Source organism: Aulonocara sp. 'chitande type north' Nkhata Bay, linkage group LG19, assembly GCF_057382095.1.
Source record: "Aulonocara sp. 'chitande type north' Nkhata Bay isolate Kocher_YH1m ecotype deep benthic linkage group LG19, A_spYH_male_GT1.1, whole genome shotgun sequence".
Classification (NCBI taxonomy): Eukaryota; Metazoa; Chordata; class Actinopteri; order Cichliformes; family Cichlidae; genus Aulonocara; species Aulonocara sp. 'chitande type north' Nkhata Bay.
The window spans coordinates 18325684-18339154 of record NC_141362.1 but is presented as its reverse complement, the minus strand read 5'-3'; the positions used below and the strand labels follow the sequence as shown (position 1 = coordinate 18339154).

At 40.8% G+C, this 13471-nt stretch overlaps 1 protein-coding gene across 8 annotated transcripts in view; it reads left to right on the top strand.

Annotated features, from left to right (window-relative positions):
- Positions 1-13471, top strand: part of daam2 (dishevelled associated activator of morphogenesis 2) — a 110729-nt gene that overhangs the window by 78990 nt on the left and 18268 nt on the right. For 2 of the 8 annotated variants that reach the window (XM_086273710.1, XM_086273712.1), the window contains exons 6-17: positions 2913-3246; positions 3869-3979; positions 4529-4632; positions 5045-5111; positions 5206-5323; positions 5454-5592; positions 7666-7689; positions 8160-8218; positions 8338-8522; positions 8627-8932; positions 9744-9851; positions 11214-11243. In XM_086273710.1, coding sequence (XP_086129836.1) covers positions 2913-3246; positions 3869-3979; positions 4529-4632; positions 5045-5111; positions 5206-5323; positions 5454-5592; positions 7666-7689; positions 8160-8218; positions 8338-8522; positions 8627-8932; positions 9744-9851; positions 11214-11243 — 1585 coding nt within the window. The remainder of the gene's footprint in view (positions 1-2912; positions 3247-3868; positions 3980-4528; positions 4633-5044; positions 5112-5205; positions 5324-5453; positions 5593-7665; positions 7690-8159; positions 8219-8337; positions 8523-8626; positions 8933-9743; positions 9852-11213; positions 11244-13471) is intronic. The other 6 variants (XM_086273713.1, XM_086273715.1, XM_086273714.1 and 3 more) reach the window with 6 other exon arrangements.

Genomic DNA, 13471 nt, shown 5'->3' with positions numbered 1-13471 from the left:
TTTGTAGAAATGTTTGTGTGTGGAAAAAGTCACACACATATACACATGCAAGCACAACCAGTAAACCATGATATACTATATATGTACAAATCACAGGTGTGCACCTCAGATAGGGTTTGTATTGTAACTTCTATCTACATATGTGACAGTTTTATGCTCAACCCTTCATTTACCACATCGAGTAAAATGCGAGTAATGTTGATTATCGTATAACTTCTCCTAAAAGCCCTGCAGACACCTTGGTCACGGTTTAATCAGCACCTCTGGAGAACCTCCCGGGCTCTCGTTGTCTTTGGAGACCTTTTATAGTCGAACATGACGTGTGAAAATGCGTCTGGATATAGATGAGTGGGTGTCTGAAGGAGATGGTGAGTGTGCGTGTGATTAAGTGAGGGGTAAACGAGAGTTAGAAAGGCACATGATCACTTGAGTTTGTGTGTGTGGAAGTGTTGGCCTTTGATAAGTTTGTGTGGTTAGGCTTTGAGGCGAGAGCGAACTGTCGGCCAACTGTCTGCCACACACGGGTCATCCACAGTTCAAAAAGGCAGAATGTCTTGCAGCGAAAAATACGTTTGGTTGGAATGAAATTTAAATTTGAGCATCTGGATTAGCTTCCACACCGTCCTCTGCCTCTGGCTGAGGGGTTTTTATGCTTTTTAGATCAATACAGATACAAATTACAATGTTGTTTTAAAGATAGCAGCACTGAAACTCATTTAATAATGTAAGATAAAGCAAATATCTTAGGGCTTTTTTCAAATTTAAATCCGAGACTTTACCTTTGACAGGCCTTGACTTTTTCCTGCTACTCTGTCGCTTTTGTTTAGCCTCATTCTGTTCCAAGTTTTATTTCTTGCTTCTTTCTTTCTTTCATCTGTGTGAAGACCTATTTGTGTGTGTATGTGTGTGTGTTTGGCTCAGCGTCAGTATTGTTCGGCAGCTCTGCCTGTGCTCATATTGTATGCAGTTGTTGAGCTTTCACTGCGGGTTTTGAAGTATGCAGCGGTTGTTCCAAGAGCAAAGGGGGGAGGACAGAAACCCGTGCGCGCCAGTCGGCTGAGCGTGAATGTCAGTGGAGAGGAGAAGACAAGAGGGGACTACAAAGTCAGAGGATATGGGATCCATTGATTCAAGTGCTCACTGGAGAGAAAATAAATTGAGGAGGAGGAGAGAATTGTTGAATGTCAGCTTACTAGGTTTAGTAACGGTCCAGAGGATTAGTCACTGTTGAATGTTTTAAAGAGACATACATGTATATTTTTACATGTATCTGCTTAAGCGCCCGCACGGGCATCGGGTTATGCTGCAAAGGTTATGTCGGTGCATACTGGGAAGCGAAGTGAAGCTGGCAGTGAGCGAAGTCTTGAATCTCGTCCACTCTTTTGAACCCAAACTCCAAGAACAACATCTGTCACCCTCAGCTTTCCATACATTAATCACAGCGATGTTCAGCTTAATTTGTCTTCCACTATGAAAGCTCTTTCTCTGAGGTGGGCTCTCGGTTCGTGGACAGGCGCGTGGCCGGCCAAAGGCTTGTCACTGATATAATGTGGAACTTAAAACAGTTGGCTTTGTTCTGACTTCACTGCTTCCACTGTCTGTGCTACATCTGACTCAATTCATATCTCATACGTTGGATTTCTTTTTCGTCACCGTGGTGCTGAGTGGAGACTGCAGCGTCTTCGCTCAAACAGGAAAGTCTGCTGAAAGGTTGCATGAGTGTTCTGAATGCATTGCCAAGAGAGGCTGACTGTATGCATGCGTGCATACTGTATGAGCCTGCTGAAGATCAGAGGATGATATCTCTTTAAGAGATTTACTGGACGTGCCAGGTTGAGTTTCTGTGAGTGCATCTGCTGGAAATCTGGGATTAATCATGTGTGAGCAGAGGAAGAGCTCTGGCCTCGTCATAAAGGATAATAAATAGATTTTTCTGCATTATATTTTTTCACATTTCTTTTGTGCCAAGACAGCAGTGGGAGGGGAATGGTCTGCATACTTCTAAAAGCGTCAAAACAATGTATTTGCTACAATGAATGGTAATAAATCTCAGCACCCTCTTGTCAGACTCTCGCTCTTTCCTCTCTGTCCCTTTGTCTTCTTGACTCCATGCTTCTTTCCTCTTCCTCTTCCTCTCCCCTTTCTTTTCTCCTTACAATCCCTTGTTTGTTTGAAGTAATTTATGAGGCCTATCAGGAATCTTAGCGAGTGGGAAGGTCATTTACAGTCCAGCCCCCACTGTGCTCGCTGGATGTGACATCCCTCACTGTTTACATGTCCTGCCTGCCACTCAACCAGTCTGCTTCTCATCCACAGAGGTCAATAGCTCACTGCTCTCTAATTAGTTCAGCCACTTGATGGTCAGCAGGAGAGAAGTGTCAAAATTGAGGATTTTTTTTTCCTTCAAATGAGATAAATGTTAAAGTGAAGTCCATAAAGATATGTCCATAGTGAATCCCCAACCTTTTTCATCCATCTGTGAGCACAGAGGCACAAACACTTTCACTTTCATTATATTTGTCCAGTGCCAGTTCACCACTACTGGCCTCTAACAGAGTTTTATATTCTATGGCTACACTAGAGGGAGAAGAAAAACAAAAGATATGATCCCCTGTGAGCAAGACTTGAGTTTGCTTTAAAAAAGAAGAGAGAAAAGTGGAGCGCAGGAAAACTGTGATTAACAAACAGAAGGCAAAAACACAAACTGCAGGAGAGAAGGCATGGGAAGGGGTCTGGAGGAGAAAGGCCCAGTGTATCACCGGGAACTATGGAAGCAGAATTTCACTGTGTTGTTAAAATATGGGTTAGGTTACAGTTTTAGTATGAACCTTTGTCTTTATATTGTGCGTTGGTTGTAAACTAGCACACTGGCTCAGTCTTTACCCTGCGCTTTTCCTCCTGTCCTCCATTAGGTTTGTTACGCGTTTCATCGAGCTGGACGGCCTCACCTGCCTCCTCAACTTCCTGCGCAGCATGGACTACGAGACGTCGGAGAGCCGCGTCCACACCTCCGTCATCGGGTGCATCAAGGCGCTGATGAACAACTCGCAGGGCCGTGCGCATGTCCTGGCCCACCCGCAGAGCATCAATACCATCTCACAGAGCCTCCGGACAGAGAACTTCAAGACCAAAGTGGCAGTACTGGAGATTCTTGGGGCGGTGTGCCTGGTGCCAGATGGACACAAGAAGGTGCTTCAAGCCATGGCACATTACCAGAAATATGCTGCTGAGAGGACTCGCTTCCAGGTAAGAGAAGCTTCTTTTGTTAGTATCTGAGGTTAACGCAGGGCCATGTCACGTGGCACATTCAGGCTTGAGGAGCCTTTGCTGACAGTGTGAGGCAGACATAGATTATGGGTAAAGGCAGACAAATATTTCTGGGTAATGCTAAAATAAATCAAGCTGCGGTCATTTTGATAAGTTGGAGAATTGTGCCTCAGACGGCTGGCCTTGGGTTACGTCAACACACGTGCGTTATTAAAGGCAGGTGAGGACATCTTAAGTTATGGAGGTCACAGTATGTGTAGTGCTTTAGTGACTAGCAGGACTGAATCAACAAACCACATCTCATACATCCCCTGGGGTGTGCGGTAAATCATGCCACCTTGGCTAAGCTAACACCACAGGAGCTGAGTGATTCAAACTTACGAGGGCTTTTAATGTTTCTTTGAATTATGATTAAGATACTAAAGAGTGCCAAAGGTCAGTTTAAGAGGCAAAGAAGGGGGCAAGAACTGAGAACAGCAGCCCTGTGCTGCTTGCCTGTTAAATTAAATATAGATTGAAATTACTATCCAATTAATTTCTTTTTTTTTCTCCGATCAAACGCACTGGCTGACTAACTTTGCCGTCTCCTCTGATCTTCCAGACGCTGCTGAATGAGCTGGACAAAAGTACAGGACGCTACAGAGACGAGGTCAACTTAAAGACCGCCATCATGTCTTTCATTAACGCCGTGCTCAACGCTGGGGCTGGAGAGGTCTGCATTCACAGCCTCATGCCTGTTAAACACACTCTAAATAACTGTATACAAAACTTAAGGAGTGTAACGCTCATGGAAAGAGATTTCTTAAATACTTGTAAGAATAGTCACTAAAGCATCAGGAGAGGCTGTTTTTTATGGTTCACAAATAGTAAAGTTTGTTTCATTCTGAGCTTAAAGGTAAATTGAGTGAAATATACGATCAAGTGCAGCCATGCTTTGACTATAGATGCAGTGGCATGGCTTTTGTTTGTGGATCATCATGAACAACATAGATGGTGTTTTCCTCTAAGAACTGTTGACTTTTTAGTTAAAGATTTTGTACCGAGTAAACACAAATAAAAGACAGGACCTGTTAGATAGCAGTGGGTTTTGGAATCAAAGTATTCTTTTTGTAATTATGCTAAAATGCTGCTTAAAGATGATATATACCAAGATACATGCAACACTTTTAAGATTCTGAGGTATCTGATGTCCCATTAAATATGACATATGGATTTATTACAGCTTCATGTCCTCTCTTATTGTTTGATCCTTTATGTTCAGGACAACCTGGAGTTTCGCCTCCATCTAAGGTACGAGTTCCTGATGTTGGGCATACAGCCGGTCATCGAAAAGCTCAGAGAGCACGAAAACGCCACTTTGGATAGGTGAGTCACTGATGAAGAAATGGAAACTAAATCTTTGATGTGTTTTTAAAAATAACAAAACATCCCACCCTTTTCATTTAATTTTCCTAAAATGGAGTATCACTGCGGTACTGTTGTCTCAAACAGGGTTTATATGTTTATATGCTTGATTAAGATAATAGACGGGAGATCCAATCAAGACCAAATCAGATATAGTGAATCATGCTACCCTAGTACAGTCTAGGAATAGAAATAAGGAGCTGGAAATGAGGAGAGTAAGCCCTCTTTAACATTTGAAACTCTACAAAGAAATGCATTGTCCCCCAATGTTTACAAGCAGTTATTATTAACAAGTAATAAAATTCTAAAGGTAATTAAATAAATACAGAAGTTTGGGATCAAATGAAGGAACATTTTTTATCTCTCTGTTTAGGCATTTGGATTTCTTTGAGATGGTGCGAAACGAGGACGACTCTGAGCTGGCCAAAAGATTTGATATGGTGAGTTTTCCCTGGTTTGACATTAGTGTGTTCCTTTTAGATTGTAGGTAATTAAACAGCTGTGTGGTACCGATTCCTTCTGTTTACTCAACAGACCCATGTAGATACTAAAAGTGCTGGTGCCATGTTTGAGCTGATCAAGAAGAAGCTGAGCCACACTGATTCCTACCCACACCTCCTCTCCATCCTGCAACACTGTCTGCAGATGCCCTGTGAGTACTCACATTTACCTGGGGAGAAAAGACATCAAGTATTTCTAGGCTATACTTTGCTTCAGTGTTCATCTTTTTATATTGAGCTTTTTGAGCTTTTTATTCATGAAAACCCCCCCTAAAAAAACAGATAAGCGTAGTGGTGGCACCCTGCAGCACTGGCAGCTCTTAGACCGGATCCTCCAGCAGATCGTCATGCAGGACGACAAGGGAGAGGACCCTGATATCTCCCCTCTGGACAACTTCAATGTAAAGAACATCATTCGCATGTGAGTGAAATCTCTCATTAATCAACAGTGGACACGTGATCGCTAATGAAGCTTTTTACTATAGTAATGTATTTATATGACAGGATCTTGATTGATACCCTGCCAGGGCTGCTTGTACCTCATGCCCACTGGGAAAAGGTTGGAAATGATTGTTGCAAGTGATGATTCAAGTCAATCAACCACTCAATGCCTTTTTCAAAAGCTTCTCCTCATCCCCCAGTACTGTAAACACTCCAACTTTCTGAGAAAATCTTGTAGTTAATGCATTTAATCAGCATCACTGGCAACAGAGATCAAAGCCCTGATATCATGTGTTTCTTCTATATCAAAGATTGGGAGAGATAAACACTGGAATATGGTGTTTTAGTACAGAGGAGCATATACATATACAATAAACCACAGGGTTTTGCAGGCTATTGCAGAGGAGCACGTGGTAAAAGGGAGCAGGGAATGTAATTTTACAGGAAGCTGAGGTGATGTGAAGGTGGCAGCAGGGGGTCTTGGACTGAATCGGAGGAAACCTTGCTCTGTGCGTGAACTGGCATGGAAGTGGAAGCCAGAGATCAAAAGGAAATTGTTCTAATCGCATTAGGAGGGCTGTTGGGCCAAGTCAGCCATGTTCAGGTGCAGCGAGGCAGACAAGGGGGAAGCGTTATGGCTTGGAAGGAGAAGGTTTGCACAGCCAAATGATCATTGCTAAGTCAGGGTCTCGGTACATGACAAGTGCACACAGACTGAATTTAGAGCTCTGTCTTTGCTGTAACTTGGTGCTGTCATTCTTCTCTTCAGTTCTCCTCATTTTTGTTATTTTTAAAAGCAAGCTTACCATAACAGATGAATGTGTTTAGTCTTTGTGGTGAAAGCACCATAAAACATGTAGCTTGGTGAAGTATTCACCCACTGTTGTTAGTGCAATCAGCACGCTTGAGCAGAATTCTTTCCAGTAGCGATCAGAATGCAAACTTGGATGCTGCATCTGAGCCTGGATGCCCATTGCTATCAACTGAAGATGCATCAGAATGGTTGAAACCTTCCCCTCACTTTACATTTGCTGCCAGCCTCTTCTTGTTTCCATAAACTCACTTCAAATAAATGTTGCCTGGAAAAAGCGTGCATAAGCTGAGATTTCCTTACCGGATCGGCTACACGCAGGAGGTCCTGACGGTTAACGGGTAAAAACATATGACTAGTGCCGTGTTAGCTCAGATGGTGGAGCGCATGTTAAAACAACTGTTAAAACAGCCGGGAGACAAAGTCATTCATCATCTGTGGTCACTATGACGACAGCTCTGAATACTCACACGTGTGCCCGACCCCAGAATTGACGCTCTTGTACAAATCACATTTTTCCACAGTCATGCAAAAATGTTTATTTGACCAGTCAAGAAAAACTGATTGTGTCTTTTTGTTTTAATCAGTTGGATCCTTTTAAACACGACCACTTTAAAGGCCCCGAAACTGACTAATGCCCAGTTTGCTTTCCTGGTGTGAATTGATGCCTTTAAGTGTGAACCATCATCACAGTGGTATTATTGTCCTCTGTGTCATTCTATGGAGGACCAAAAGTGCCAAAATTATCCAAAACTTCCAAAACTATGAAAACCAAATAAATAAATATATGAATAAATTACAATTTATATTTACAATCTAAATCTTTACCTGTTGTTTTTTGGTTTAAATTGTTGAATAGATTGATCAGGGTAATAATGAAAAATAAATAATGAAAAATAAATGAAAGCAATATTTTAATTATTGTAACTATTGTATTTTAATATAATCATAGTTACATCTATTTTCTTAATGTATTATTTAACAAGTTAAGTTTAAAAAAACAAAAAACAAAATTTAAGTGGGTAAACTGATAAATTCACGCAAATAAATCAAAACACAGCAATTAATGGAAAAATAAATTTCTTCTTTTAAAAAATAATTATGTTTTTAATTATATTATTTATTATTACAATCCTATTTTTGGTGCATTGATTGTCTAATATTTTATGTATTTAGGCTCCTTGTTAAGAACAGCTTTTCTGTGAGTAGTGATGATGCAACATGTTTTTCTCTCAACTCTAGCCAAAGCTACCAGTGGAGCTCAAGGTTTCACTTTCCACTATTTCTCCTACAATTAAAAAAAAAAATCCCACTAAATACAATATATTTATTAACTTACACTTATATCTCATATTTGTGTTTTTTGTTTACATGTACAATAATCGGCAATGCGCATTCCTTACCTCCTTAACCTTAATTTTAAAACTAAACATAACCTCAATCTGAGCCAAGAACCAGGAGTTAGAACTCATAACAGATAACTGACAGGTTTTATTTGAGCACTAATGCTGTATAACGATGCTTAAAAGAGGAAACCGCAACAAACCGGTCAATGCAGGAAATAAATCTCAATCCCTCTCGCAAAGATGAAGTAAAGCAGAAGTAACCCTGATCAATGGGTTTCTCAAATGTCCTGTATTGACATGTTTGGACTGAAGTTTCCTCTTATATGCAAGAATTCTTTGCAGACCAGTGTCCACTTTCTCTGTGCTTATTCTTGTCTGTCTGCCTCACAGGTTGGTCAATGAAAATGAGGTGAAACAATGGCGAGAACAAGCAGAGAAATTCAGAAAAGGTAAAGCTGAAGTTCACCAGAATCCATCATGGTTTTATCTTTCTTCTTGCCTGTATTCACTGTTATCCAAATCTGCTAACACCGTGCCAACCCATTGCTCCACCACTGTTTGATTTTAGAGCATGCAGAGCTGCTAGCTAAACTGGAGCGGAAAGAGCGGGAGTGTGAGACCAAAACGCAGGAAAAAGAGGACATGATGAAGACTTTGAACAAGATGAAGGATAAACTACAGCGTGAAGGTGTGGAGCTGCGCTCGGCCCGGGAGCAAGTGCTAGACCTGTCGTCGCGCATCAATGACATCGCTGTGAGCTGCTAATGTTTAATGTTTAATTTATTCATCAATTTAAAGTAATTTGTAATCCCTTTTTTACGGTTTATTTAGTAACTGATCTTTCATTTGACCTCCAGCAGGGCGGAAATGTATCCTTCCCACCTCCCCCTCCTCCTCCTGGCGGCCCTATGCCTCCGCCTCCACTACCTATGACATGCGGCTTTCCTCCACCCCCACCTCCTCTACCATTCAGTTGCCCGCCTCCCCCACCTCCACCTCCTCCACCTGGGGCACCACCTCCTCCACCAGGAGCCCCACCTATTTTTGGAGCTCCGCCTCCTCCCATTCCCTCATCGTTTAACTCGATGAGCAGCATGCACTCCAAGTCCATCCCTCAGCCTTCACATCCTTTGAAGTCCTTCAACTGGGCCAAACTAGGAGAGGTGAGTGAACATGGAAAACTGCATTGTTAAACTAAAGGGTGGGGGTCATTCAAGCCATGGTTTTCCCAAAATTACATAAAAGGGTTGAACTATCGTTTGTGTATAAAAGGTGAACATGCCCGGCCATTAATTTTCTGACATATATATGTTTGTATATTGTTGTCAAAATAAGAAAATTTTCCTCTTTAGTACTTCTAGTATTACTTCTACTACTCTGAAATAGCAAAAATAAATATGAAGTGGATATGAATTATAATAAAACTCAAATCAGCACTTAAAGTGGACGTATTCTGCTTTCGCTGTCTACATTATCATTTTTGGACTCTTCTGGGCATAGACTGTATATAAAAGATGGAAAGATGGAGTCTCATTTTGAAGGCTCAACTTTGGCGTTCTGGTAACTTGCATATCTGCTTTGTGGAAATGTATTTTTTGGAACTTCTACATTTGCTTTTTCAGCCTCAGAGGTTTTCTTTTCTCCTTTTTTATGTAACACTGCATCTTCATTTCAGTTCACCTTCAGTTCATCATATTCTAGGTCCCATCTACCACTTCACTCAGCTTCTGTGCTCACAGTCTAAGCTGTCTGCCTCAGCAACCATGTAAGGATGTCCCCACTCTGTGACATCCCACAGAGGAGAGGATGAAAAAACATCCTGAAGTGGAGTGTTTAGAGCAGTCTGAAGCATGAAAATTTTGTTTGTACATATGCTGACCTCATATTTTGAACTGTAACAGTTTTAAAATGAGCAGTTGTGAATGAATCAGTGTATATGCATGAACCTCTTATGTCACTCCACCCTGTTTTTAGAACATGGTCAATGGCACCATCTGGAGCGACATTGATGATCTGAGAGCTTTCAAGATCCTCGACCTGAAAGACATAGAGAAGATGTTTTCAGCATATCAGAGACAACAGGTTTGGATTTGTTTGGAAGTGGCTTGTAGTTTTATGACTTGGAAGTGAGTGTGAGAGTGTGTGCGTATAAGCAATTGTTTTGTGTGTGTGGAGTACCATATTGGCCTAGATTCTTGAACTGTGTGTATTACTGAAAGTGTGTGTGACAGGCTAAAGGGTGGGTTGTGTAAAAAGGAACTCTTGAGAGCGCCAAGGTCCAGCTCCGGGCTAACATGAGCAGCTGTTCACTGCTGAATGCCTTATTGTAGAGATGCCACAGAGCTGCTGCTTTGCACTAGTGTCTGCAGAGCATTTGTGTGAGACCTTGACTGGTTCTTCATGGGCTCATGAATCAGGGCGACATGTAGGAAACCGCTGAAGTCACGAGGAGTCACGATACAGGAAACTTTTTACCAAAGCTAAAATAAAGAGGGCATTCACTAAATCATGGCACTAACTAATAGGATAATTGTCTTGGTGGCAACACCATACAGTGCGGCGCAATTACACCCCTCTGTGCCACAAACTAATTGCACACCACTTGTCATGTGGTAATACTGGGTGGAATTACACCAACTGATATATTACACAGATTTAAATATGTTTAAGTGGAATGTTAATTTGCTCTAATTAGTTGGCTCAATGCAAAGTCTCTTTTGAAGCATTAAAATTGTTGAATTCCTTTGTAATGTATTTTACAGTGTCGCTTAAAAGCCTTCTGACAGCCTTAAGCCCATCCTCTCTTTGCAGGCTTTTATTAAAGAGGAATGGGTCACTTGAGGTTGTTTCTGACAGTGATTTACTGTGGGTATTTATTTATACAGAGCAGGTTTTTATTGGCACAGGCCAACGGTTAAATTCAGATCTCTATGGACGTAGCCACATAAAACCCAACATCTTCCTGGCTTTGACAACTCGATTCCATTTGGCTAGATTTGATTCAGCTGGACAGTATTGCAGTGTTTATTCATGGCATAATTACTTATTTTAAGCTTGTCACTGGTCCTTCTACTTTAAAAATGGGCTTTTGTTTACATTTGCCCTCGGTAGGATTAGTTACCGCAGTCATTTTTCATGGTTGTGTTTTTCCACGTCAAGGCAGATGTAGATGCAATCAAAAGAATTCATTATAACAATCATGACCTCTTTGAGAAGACAGAAACCAAATTTATGCAGTACAGAGAGGTTTAGATTCATGAGCCCCTGATGACTCGGACGGTAGATGATTTTTCTCACAGAGGGCTTCCCGGCTTCAGCTTGTAGTGTGCGTAGTTATATTTCTTTGCTCTAGCCACCACCTTTTTTCTGCTTGATGTGCTAATCTTTGCATGTGTTTTCAATTTTTTTTTTGTGTCTTTCTGCACTCTTCGACTGCCTGGGCAGGACCTGCTCACTAACCAATCCTTCAAACAGGTGAGTTTAAATCCTCTAGCTTCTCAACCATCTTTATTTCTCTGTTATTTTCTCTTCTGCAACAAAGAAGCAGCCAGCCAGCTAGAATAGTGTAATGAATGGGTTTGAATGTATGAACTTTGATCGGCATACTTTAGCATCAAGATTTTGAATATTAATGATAAGTCATACAGTGTAAAAGTTATGACATAAAATTATCCTGTGCAGTTTCCTAATGCCAAAGCATTCTCATAGCTTAACGACAGAACACATGCACTGCAGCCCTGAACGTTTCTCAACATTATTATACCTAAATATGTTAGAACAAAAACATCAGTCAAATCAAATATCTCTCTAGCATTGTGTGGAGTTGATATGCAAAAACCACAGACTGTATATCAAAGATGGATGTGGCCATAGTGATATCACCTTTTGGCTTTGGGGACATTGTAAAGCTGTAAGATTAGCATTACCATTACCACCATGCTGGCTTTTTGGAGCCAGAAGTTACTATATTTAGATGACAGTGGACTAATATGTTAGCAGCAAATGCGAGCTAGCTTGTTTGCAATAGACAGACCCACATATCTGCTAATTTTGCTAACAGACTAAGGAAACATTAAAACCAACCAGAACTGCTGTATGGTCCATACAATTGCACATCCAACAATCATATTAATTCCTAGATATTTATATTAGTAATTATCCAGAAGGCACCAATTTCACAAACATAGTGTAGCAAGACAGCTACAAGCATCCATTACCTATGTGGGCATATACCTCTCTAACAAAGCCGCCAATATCCAGGTGGAGAAGTTATTAAAAAAAGAAAAGAAATTAGGCACTGTAAAATTTTTATGAACCATTTTTTTACCAAGCTGTACACATGTTTATGTTTGCTGTAAACTTAAATGGTTTAACATGCAAGTTTTTGCGGTTTGACACACTGTGGGAGCTAGCGATCACTAGTGGCCACTAGAGGCCACTAGAGGAACTGCAATTTTTTGTGTTGGCTTTGTTTTCAGCTTAATTCTAGGCTCTAGTACTACAAAGGCAGTAAAGAGAGGCAGAGGGCGTGGTGTTGGTCCAAATCAGATAAATGACTTTTAACCAGGAAACACAAGTTTGTGTGCCATTCGAGATCTTATCTTAATTACTTTTTTTCCATTCTCTGTTTGGTCAGTTTAGGCACCAAAGTGGTCACCTAGTATAAAAACCTATTGATTTTGTGTTTTGTTTTTGCTGAAACAGGCTTACGGTTTCTTTAAGATAATTGTTTTGGTTTTATGGCCCATGGTTTTGCAGTTTCCGTTCAATCTCACTGCCCTTGTTAGCACCATTTCCAGCCAAAGCTTTCTTCACCAAAAGAGTCTCGGTGAGTGGAGTAAAACCAAATTTAGCAACAACATTAACCAGTGAGCACGGTGGAGAATTTGGGGGGGGAAAAAAATCCTCAGAAAAATTAACTAAAAGTGGTCTTTTTTTTATTTTTTTTATTTTTTTATTTTGAAGCCAGTTGGTCTCAGGTTTCTCCTGGCATCTCTCTAGAAGTGCAGAAAACTTCCAGCAAACTATCTTATGTCATACACGCTTCATAAATCAGATTATTTTCCACTGCTTTAAACTAAGGTTAATAATTCTCCAGTGTTAAAGATATGATTTTCATCACTGGATAATATAATGGTGCCAATACAAATGAGTAGAGGGTCCACATTAATCCCAATCATCACTGCCTTATTACTCCTTATCTTGCCTTTTTGTTATTGTGTTGATTACCATAATTACAATAATCATCTTTAATTTCTTTAATTATTCATTATAATCTCAGCTGGAAAAAGCCTGAATATGCAATTGTAAACGCCACATTTCCATCACTGTTACTTCATAGCTGTTAGAAAAGATAAAGTCTCCAGTTACACTTGGTTAAGTTGGCACAATAGCTTTCACCGCTTGTGCAGAGAGGGCTTTGGCAGTTTTCAGTGAATGGGAGTTGTCCCCCTAACCCGGTGCCAACCTCAGTTGGCTGCCAGGCACCTTGGGTCAGCACGGGCATGGAAAAACGACACTTTCTTTACAAGCCACATCTGTTTTACAAATGTCATACTCAACGACCTCAGGAAGAACATTTTCTGGCAGGGAGGAAAGCAGATCGGACCATAAATAGAATGCGTTTAACATGCAGTCCTCTCAGACATGTGTTCTTTCCCCTGGTGCATTTTAATACTACATTTGTGCAGAGCTTACAGAAA